Source organism: Elephantulus edwardii, unplaced genomic scaffold (assembly GCF_000299155.1).
Source record: "Elephantulus edwardii isolate Elephantulus edwardi_28Jun2011 unplaced genomic scaffold, EleEdw1.0 scaffold00348, whole genome shotgun sequence".
Lineage (NCBI taxonomy): Eukaryota > Metazoa > Chordata > Mammalia > Macroscelidea > Macroscelididae > Elephantulus > Elephantulus edwardii.
The window spans coordinates 102188-111245 of NW_006400098.1; the positions used below are offsets into that span (position 1 = coordinate 102188).

The 9058-nt window shown below is 52.6% G+C and overlaps 2 protein-coding genes across 2 annotated transcripts in view; one reads left to right on the top strand and one right to left on the bottom strand.

Moving 5' to 3' along the window:
- Positions 1 to 1349, bottom strand: part of ZNF582 (zinc finger protein 582) — a 13414-nt gene extending 12065 nt beyond the window's left edge. The window contains 4 exon segments of the mRNA XM_006901839.1: positions 888 to 922; positions 925 to 968; positions 1050 to 1167; positions 1289 to 1349. Of these exon segments, the coding sequence (XP_006901901.1) occupies positions 888 to 922; positions 925 to 968; positions 1050 to 1167; positions 1289 to 1349 (258 nt within the window).
- ZNF583 (zinc finger protein 583) overlaps positions 1348 to 9058 on the top strand; it is a 20247-nt gene continuing 12536 nt past the window's right edge. Inside the window, exons 1-5 of the mRNA XM_006901840.1 lie at positions 1348 to 1390; positions 2949 to 3030; positions 3222 to 3315; positions 5598 to 5676; positions 7255 to 7545. Coding sequence (XP_006901902.1) covers positions 1348 to 1390; positions 2949 to 3030; positions 3222 to 3315; positions 5598 to 5676; positions 7255 to 7545 — 589 coding nt within the window. The remainder of the gene's footprint in view (positions 1391 to 2948; positions 3031 to 3221; positions 3316 to 5597; positions 5677 to 7254; positions 7546 to 9058) is intronic.

Sequence of the window (9058 nt, forward strand, 5' to 3'; positions counted from 1 at the left end):
TGAGATGGACCGATGGACACTGTCCTAACAGGAAGGCCTGCCGTGAGATGGACCGATGGACACTGTCCTAACAAGAAGACCTGCCGTGAGATGGACCGATGGACACTGTCCTAACAGGAGGACCTGGTGTGAGATGGACAGATGGACACTGTGTTAACAGGAAGACCTGCCGTGAGATGGACCGATGGACACTGTCCTAACAGAAGGAGCTGCCGTGAGATGGACCGATGGACACTGTGCTAACAGGAAGACCTGCCGTGAGATGGACCGATGGACACTGTGCTAACAAGAAGACCTGCCGTGAGATGGACCGATGGACACTGTCCTAACAGGAAGACCTGCCGTGAGATGGACCGATGGACACTGTCCTAACAAGAAGACCTGCCGTGAGATGGACCGATGGACACTGTGCTAACAGGAGACGCTGCACGCGATGGGCCGACACACATCCTGCACTAAGAGGCGTGAACATGGTGTGGACTGTGAGGACGGTGCAGTGCAGGGAAGTTGGCTGTTCACAGGGAAACGAAGTGCTGCGGTCGATTCGACGGTGTCCAACAACAACAACAACAACGGTCTGCAGGAGCAGCTCTCCTCGTCATCCCCCCAGGGCAGCAGGTGGGTCTGGACTCCAATCTTGGTAAGCGCCGGAGCACTTCACCACTGCGTCACGGATTTCCGCTCCATCAGGGTCCGAACAGAAGCCTGAGCTGCTGGGGACAGGGACAGGGATGGAGAGTGAGGCTGGGGACACTGCTAAGACAGACAGAAGGGCTCTCAGAGACGCACGGGCCAGCTGGTCATCTGAGAGTCACGTTCGCGCACGGAAGCTGGATGGGAGATTCCTGGGGAAGGGAAGTGAGTATTGATGTGGCTTAAAAACTCACGAGGGCCATGACTTTCCGGATCTCCAAGCTGCCGTGTCTTCCTCCTGGTCCCGCTCCTGGGGAAGGGCGAAGTCCCGAGAGCTGAGAGAGGAAAGAAGACACGGGAGTAAGCGCCTACACGTCCCTGAGAGAGCCCAGCACGCCGCGGCCACCACCCAGCACCACAGACCCCGGCAGGAACGGGACAGACGACGGCAGACACACTCCACACTCATCTCCTGCAGAGGGCCAGGGACCTCCAGACGCACGAGCAGCACGCGGGCCTGCTGCAGACAGGCATCTGACCAGGGATGGGCAGACCTTGGGCCGAGAGGCCGCATCACTCGCTGCTGCTGGGGGGTTTGCCCCCATTAGCTCCACGTGGGAAAGGAACCTCAATGACATTGTGTGTCTGCACAAACCCCTCAAGAACTCCAGGCAGCGCAGAAGTGCCTGCTGGGCTCCAAGGCTGTCAATCTTCATGGCCGCCCACGGCCACATCTCTCCCCTGCTTCGAGGGAGACGTGAGTTTGAACCAGTGACCTTTTGGAGAGCAGTGAACCTCTTAACCACTGCACCAACAAGGAATCTATTAAAAGTACATTAAAAGGGGAAAAAAAACCACCCAAACCACCCAAACCCCCAAACTGTTGTTCCTGAGTTGATGCTGACTTATTCAGGACAGAGGAGAAGTGCCCTGTGGGGTCTCTGAAGCTGTGAATTCCTGCAGGAGACGGCCTCATCTTTCTTCCTCTGAGGCCGGTGCCTCCCAATGGCCAACAAGACCTCATCCATTGAGTCAGAACTGATACACAGCTGACACGAGCCGGGGCCTCCCAGGCTGGACACTGCATGGGAGCAGATCACCCGTCCTTCTCTCCAGCAGCCACTCGATGCTATGGGGGGGGCGGGTAGTGGGGTGAGGATTCGAACCACCCACAGCTGTGGCCTTCAGGTGACAGTGCAACTCTCAGGGGAGCACCCTTGAAACCAAGGTGCATCCAGAGTCCTGGTCCCCGAAGGGAGTCCTTTTACGACTCTGTTCTCGCCAAGAATGCTGGGTTTGTCTTTGGTGAAAGTTTACAATTGCAACTGGGAAAGCTCGATTACGTCCAAAATGTTAACAACTTCAGAATTCTCACTGGTTCTTTTTATAAAATTTGTTATGTCTTTATGTAATCAGTAGGGCTAAGGTATGCCTGATCTGGGCTATAGTCTTCAAAATTGCGTGCTATGCATCGGAGAGCTGGACACTGACTAGAGATGATAGAAGGAGAGATGAGGCCTTTGAGCTGTGGTGCTGGAGAACAGTGATGAATATACCATGGACTTCTAGGAGAACAGGTTCGCCCTGGAGAGGGTGAAACCGAGCTGCTCCTTGGAGTCAAGGATTCTGTAGCTTCATCTGACATACTTTGGACACACTGCAAGGAGGGACCAGTCCCTGGAGAGGGACATCATGCTTGGGAGGGTGGAGGAACAGAGCAGGAGGGGAAGACCCTCTATGAGGTGGATTGATTCAGTGACTGGGGTAATGGGGGTAGGTGTGTCGGAGACACTGCAATTGGCACAGGACAGAGCAGAGTTTAGGGCTGTTGTACACAGGGTCGCTATGAGTCGCAAGCAACTTGACAGCACGTAACAACAACAAGTTTCATTGACATTAAATTTTGTTTGTGTACACTGTCAGCTATGCCCTTCCTCTGAAATCTAATAAAATCGTGAGAGCGTGTGAGCCCACTTCTTCATGCCTCCTGCCCTCACAGCCCCCCTTTTAGACAGCCTTCCCTGTCAAACCCGTCCTCCAAGGGAGGGAGCAAGCCCGGCCTGTGTGCTGAAGGCTCCTCTGTTCACGTGGGCACCTCTGAGCATCCGTGTCCACAAGCACAGCCTCAAGCTGTGCCTCAAGCCTCAAGCACACCGTCACATCGCAGCCATCAACCCCAGTTCACAGAGGGGTCATCCTCTCGTCACTGAGTTCTGCTCAACCCCTCGCCAAGCCTTCTGCGTCCGGGCGTCAGCTGGAAGCTTGGGAGACCCCACGTTTCCCTGCTGTCCAGACCTGCTGCTTTCCTCATTCAGCCCTCACCCTGACGTGGGGCCCAGCCAACGACACCCTGCTCTTCAAGTCAACGAGGCTTAGCCACACTTCCAAGTGCGCTAGGTGGGCATCCCGGGGGTGTGGGCTCTCCACATTTCAGACCCTCTCAGCCCATCCAAAGCTGCACAGGCCCCAGCAAGCAGCAGCCAGTGTGGTGGGAGTGGAGGGTGTGAGAGGCCGAAGGGGCCCAGCACTGACCTCCACCCTGGGACTGGCCGGGGACAAGGCCTCCGTGCACTCAGCTCCACGCACAGGAATGACACGACACCGGCTGAGGAATACGCCACCAACCAGCACACAGCTGTTCCCAAGCAGGAAGGGAATGGAATCCTTTTTGGATACAGCCAGGTCAGTCATGGAACAGAAGAGGCGGCTGTCACAACTGCCGCTGGTGTCAGATGCTCCTGAGTGAGTTCTGACCCTATACACGCCACAGCCCAGCCCGGACTCAGCTCATGAGTGACCCTGTCTACACACCAAAACCGAGCACAAGGTCAGCTGTCACCACCTACATTTCCTGCTGGGCTTGAACCCAGGGCTGCAGCCACCTCCCTCAGCATCTCCTCTTTCTCAACAACCCTCTACGTCTACCAAAATATCGTCCCTGGGACCGGCCCCTTCTGATAAAAGGCAACATAAACCGCCAAAGACAGTCCTAACTGGGCCTGCTGTCCAGGGAGAAAACCTCAGGGAGAAAGCAAGCAAACACACCCACCCAGTCACATACAGGTTGAGAAAAGGAACTGGAACAGAAAACATGCAAGTATTAAGAGTGATGTCATGCACACCCATGTTTATTGTGGCTTTGTTCACAATAGCAGAGAGCTGGAAACAGCCCAAGTGCCCATCAACAAACAAACAGATAAACTGTGGTATATTCACACAATGGAATATTATGCAGCACTGAAAAAGAACTCACGAAATAGTATATAAAATGGGTGACCCTGGAGGACACTGAATGAAATAGCTCAGTCACAAAAGGACAAATAATGCACAATACCACCACTGTTATAAAACAGGACTGACATCAGGTTTGGGGGCAACTAAGAAAAAAAGGAATAAATAACGTACACAGCATTAAAACAGATGAGAGACAGAACTGTATAAAAGGAATATATGATTAGGTATTATTGGCATGACAAGAGTCCAGAGTAAGAACTGCATAGTAAAGGAGACTTGGGGGTGGGGGACGACTGTATAACAATGAAAAAATTATTTTTTTTAAAAAAAGTGAACTTTTGGGGGCAGGGTGGGAAATGTGCAACAATGAATGAATGTAAATCCAAGTTCTTTACAAACTTTCACTAAAATCTCAATTAAGTGGCCTAGTGGCAAGAAGCTGCACCGTAATCCCAGAGGTGAGCAGTTTGAATCCACTAGATGCTCTGCTGGAGGAGGGGCAATCTCCTCCAGTACCAGTCAGATCTGATTTGATGGTACACACACACACACACACACACACAAATAATAAATTTTTTTTTAAATCCCAATTAAAAAAATTTTTTTAAAAAGAGCAACGTCACCGAACCACTCCAGCAAATGAATCCCTAGGATTATGTAAAAAGTACTTGAAACATCCCAAGTCCTTAATTCTAAATAATGTGGAAAGGAGACTTGTGTGTGACATCATGTGCCAAGCATTCTTCCTTGTTAAGTCCACGATTAAAAGCACCATTTGTATTAGTGGCATAAGATTCCATTACAGGAATAGCTGCTGGCCTTGGATTTATGCAGCCACTTCCCTGTTGTCAGAGGAGTCCTAGTGGTGCAGTGGGTGAAGTACTGGGCGGTAACTGGAAGGTTTGCATCTATTAACAGCTCTGCAGGAGAATGACGCGGCGGTCTGCATCTGTGAGGATTAGTACTGGAAACCCCAGGGGCGGTTTTATTCTGTCCTACCACAAACTGAAACAAACTTGACTGCACAGTGCCTTCAATTCAAAACCCACTGAGAGCTGGGTTTTCAGCAGCAATAAATCACAGGGAGTTGGACAATGATGAAGGAGGATAGAAGGAGAATTGATGCCTTTGAGCTGTGGTGCTGGAGAAGAGTATTGAGGGTACCATGGACTGCTAGGAAAACAAACAGATTCATCCTGGAGAGGGTTAAACCAGGCTGCTCCTTGGAGGCAAGGATTCTGAGGCTCCTCTGTCTAACATACTTTGGACATGTAAGGAGTGACCGGTCCTTGGAGAGGGACATCATGCTTGGAGGGTGGAGGGACGGCGCAGGAGGGGAAGGCCCTCTGGGAGGTGGATTGATTCGGTGACTGGGGTAATCGGGATGGGTGTATCGGAGATGGTGCATGGGCACAGGACAGAACAGAATTTAGGGCTGTTGTACATAGGGTCGCTTTGAGTCGCAAGCGACTCGACGGTACATAACAACAACAACAAATCACAGGGAAGATTACCCATTTTTGTCTCATGCAGCAGCTGGTGGATTAGAAAACTGTGTGCCTTATCTATGACCGCATGGCAGACAGGAAAAAACAAACACAAAGTTGTCAACATTTCATTTTCGTTGGGTCCACAAACATGATCCATGATAGCAGCAGCGGAAAAAAAAATCAAAAGACATGTTGCACTGGGAAAATGTGCGGTCAAGAACCTCTCCAACGTTCCTACAGTCCAGGGATGCCAGTTCAAAGACGGAGGTGCACCTGATGAAAGCCTTCGTACCTGAAATCGCTGCCTATGCATCTGAAGGTTGGCCAGTGAATAAAGATGAACAGGAGACCTGATGTCTTGGAACTGTGGTATTAGTGAAGAATATGAAAAATCTCGTGGACTGAAAAAAAGAAACCAAACCAACAAACAAAAACCCAAACAAGTGTGTCTTAGAGGAAATGCCATCAGGTTAATCCTTGGAGGCAAGGATACTTGGGGCATGTTGTCAGAGGGGGTTCGGTTCTTGGGAAAAGACATCATGCTGGAGAAGGTGATGTGTCGGAGAAGGCTCTAAATAAGACAGAGTTAAACAGTGACTGGAATTAGGGGCTCCAGCATGTGGGACAGGGTCAACACAGGGGGAGACAAGGTAACATTTCCACCTGTCGTTCATATGGTGACTAAGACACCTAACAACAGTAACAGGTGGATATAGATTTTGAACGAGATTATCTAAAGTGTTCCCGTGCTCTGTGTGTACTCGAACTTGACCATGGGGTGTTCTTGGCTGTCAATCTGTATGGAAGGAAACCCTAGACCTTTCCTTTTCACTGCACCTGGGCGGATTCAAATCACCAACCTTTAGTAATCCATAAAGGTTAATCAATAAACTATTTGTACCACCTAGGTAACCTCTTCTCTTCCGGTTGACCTTGATTCCTAGCCACCTCACTTGCCGGAGCAGACTGCCTAAGGTTTGCAGGCTGCAATCTTTAGAGGAAAAGAGGGCCATTCTTTTCTCCTTTAGAGTTGCTGGGAGGGTTTGAACCTTCAACGAGGGCTTTACCCACTTCCAAATGGTCCTGTAATTGCCGTCTTAATCAAGGCTGGCATAAACACTGCCCATTAACCAGATCCGCTGACTGGAATTCTGACTTGTCTAGAAAGCAAACAGCCTCGACCACAGAGGGCAGGTGGTCAGCTTGCGTGCTGCTCTCTGAAGGCTCACAGATCATCATCTGCTCTCTCGGATAACGTGCCTGGAACTTCTGGGGAGGAAGGATTGTGGGTGATTTCTGGAAAGCAACAGACATTCGAGGAGCCCAACTGGGCTGTCATCTCTGAGCAGGGCGCCGCTGGTTTTCGGTTTCCTAAATTCACGGCCATCTAGTTAACGTCGATGCACAGGGGATCCCACGAGACACGACTTGGAATGCCCCAAAGAGAGAGGTTTCGAAGCCTGAGCGTCTCTGAGGTGCACACTGATAGATTTTTCTATGAGGGAGCCTAGAACTAGTGGTTCTGATCTGGTTTGGTCAGCAGTCCAGTGCTTAATCTACTGCACCACCAGGCCACCTTGCCTGTTTCCTACTCTGGGTCAAAAAAACCCAAAACAATCCCACAGGAAGCGGATCTGGTGGCTATGCAGACTCCGCTCAGAAAGCTACATACCGCTGAACCATTAGGAAGCAGTTTAAAACCTTGGCAGAACTGGTTAACCTAAGTGGATCTACAGTTATTCTAGTTTGCAATTAGTGGGGAATCTCATAAAACAAGCTCTGCCCCGCCTCATTAAAAGGCAGCATGCGTACGAATAGAAAACTCCCCTAAGTATATTACTGGGGTCAGGAGATGGGGACCCCTTTTACCCACCTACGCTCCATGGGCTCCTGCTAGGAGCCTGGACGTCGAAAGGGGGCGCCAGAGAGGCGGCCGCCGCACGGACCGCCGGGAAATGTAGTCCGCAGGCCGACAAGCTGCGGGCCGACGCGGGGGCCCCTTTCCTCCCCGGCCCGAAGTCAGCCAGGCTGCGGCGCCGACCTCCGCCAAGACCCCAGAGGCGCCTTGCAAACTCAGGGGCCCCTCACCTGCCGCCTCCTCGGGTCCGAGCTCCGGCGACTGCGCCCCTGACGATATCAGATCGCGTCCCTCTTCGGCCCCGGCGGACTTGCCGCCCGGAGCCGGAAGGTGGCGCAGGCGCAAATAGCCTCGCCGCGGCGTCCTGAGTGGCTCGGCGTCGCAGTGCCTTCTGGGAAGTGTAGTTTCGCATTTAAAGGGCCCGACGCGGCATCTGGACCTCAGGATGAATGGGGAGTGGGCGGAGCTGGGGAGGCGGGTTCCTGCAGGTGTAAATACTTACGACCTCAGAAAGCTTTTGGGGGGAAGTTGTTCCCTGTCCTGGAAGGTGCCTAGAGGGTGGCTGCGAGTCAGAATCCTCTTGAAGGCGCAAGAGAACAAATAAAAACTCAATGACATCTGCTTGTTTGCACTTTGTTGTTATGTGCCGTCGAGTCGCCTCCGACCCTAAGTACAACAGCCCTAAACCCTGCTCTGTCCGACACACCCACCCCCATTACCCCAGTCACTGAATCAATGCACCTCACCGAGGGTCTTCCCCTCCTGCGCTGTCCCTCCACCCTCCCAAACATGATGACCCTCTCCAAGGACCTGTCCCTCCTTGCAACATGTCCAAAGTGAAACATGTCAAACGAAGTCTCAGAATCCTTGCCTCCAAGGAGCAGCCCGGTTTCACCCTCTCTAAAATGAACATGTTGGTTCTCCTAGTAGTCCATGGTATATTCAACTCTTCTCCGGCATCACATGTCAAAGGCATCAATTCTCCGTCTATCATCCCTAGTCCTATCCAGTTCTCCGATGCATAGCACACAACTGCGAAGACTATAGGCCCGATCAGGCACATCTTAGATTCCAGCCTGACCTCGTTGCAGTACTCTGGAGAGGTCCCTGACAGCTGACTTTCCCAGTGCAATTTATCTCTTGATTTCCTGGCTGCTGGTACCAAATGTTTACTGTGGACCCCAGCAAGCTAAACAATCGGTGAAGCCTCACGGAGCATGGCCCAACTCTATCGCACAGCATCACCAGGGTCAGGGACACCCCAAAAAACCCTAAAGACTAAGGACAACTGGTGGAAACCGACTGCGCGTGCGCACTCCGTCGGCGCGCCCCCCGCGCGCCCCCGTAACGGCCGGCGGTGCTCAGTTGCGCGTGCGCAGTGTGTGTGTGTGTGTGTGGGGGGGGGAACAAGAGAGAGCTGCGCCTGCGCATTCCACGCCGTCCTGCTCAGCCTTTGGGCAGGCTTGAGACTGGTTAGGAAAGGGGCTCAGCCTGCATCCGAAGGGCAGGGTGCCCCCGAGGACCGGGGAGGGGAAGGAGACAGAGGCAACGGGAAGCAACTGAGCTGTCCTTCACTCCCGGAGCGGGAACCGCGCGGCTCGGCATCCTCGAAGCAGCCTGCGACTCCGTTTCCCAGCAACCTCGCCGGCGGTTCTGGGACACCGTTTCCCAGCAGCCTCCGCGGTGATTCTGCGACTCCGTTTCCCGGCAGCCTCCGCTTCGGCCCTGAGCACCCGGCGTGCGACTCTGTTTCCCAGCAGCCTCCGCGTTGGTCCTGAGACTCCGTTTCCCAGCAGCCTCCGCGTTGGTCCTGAGACTCCGTTTCCCAGCAGCCTCCGCGTTG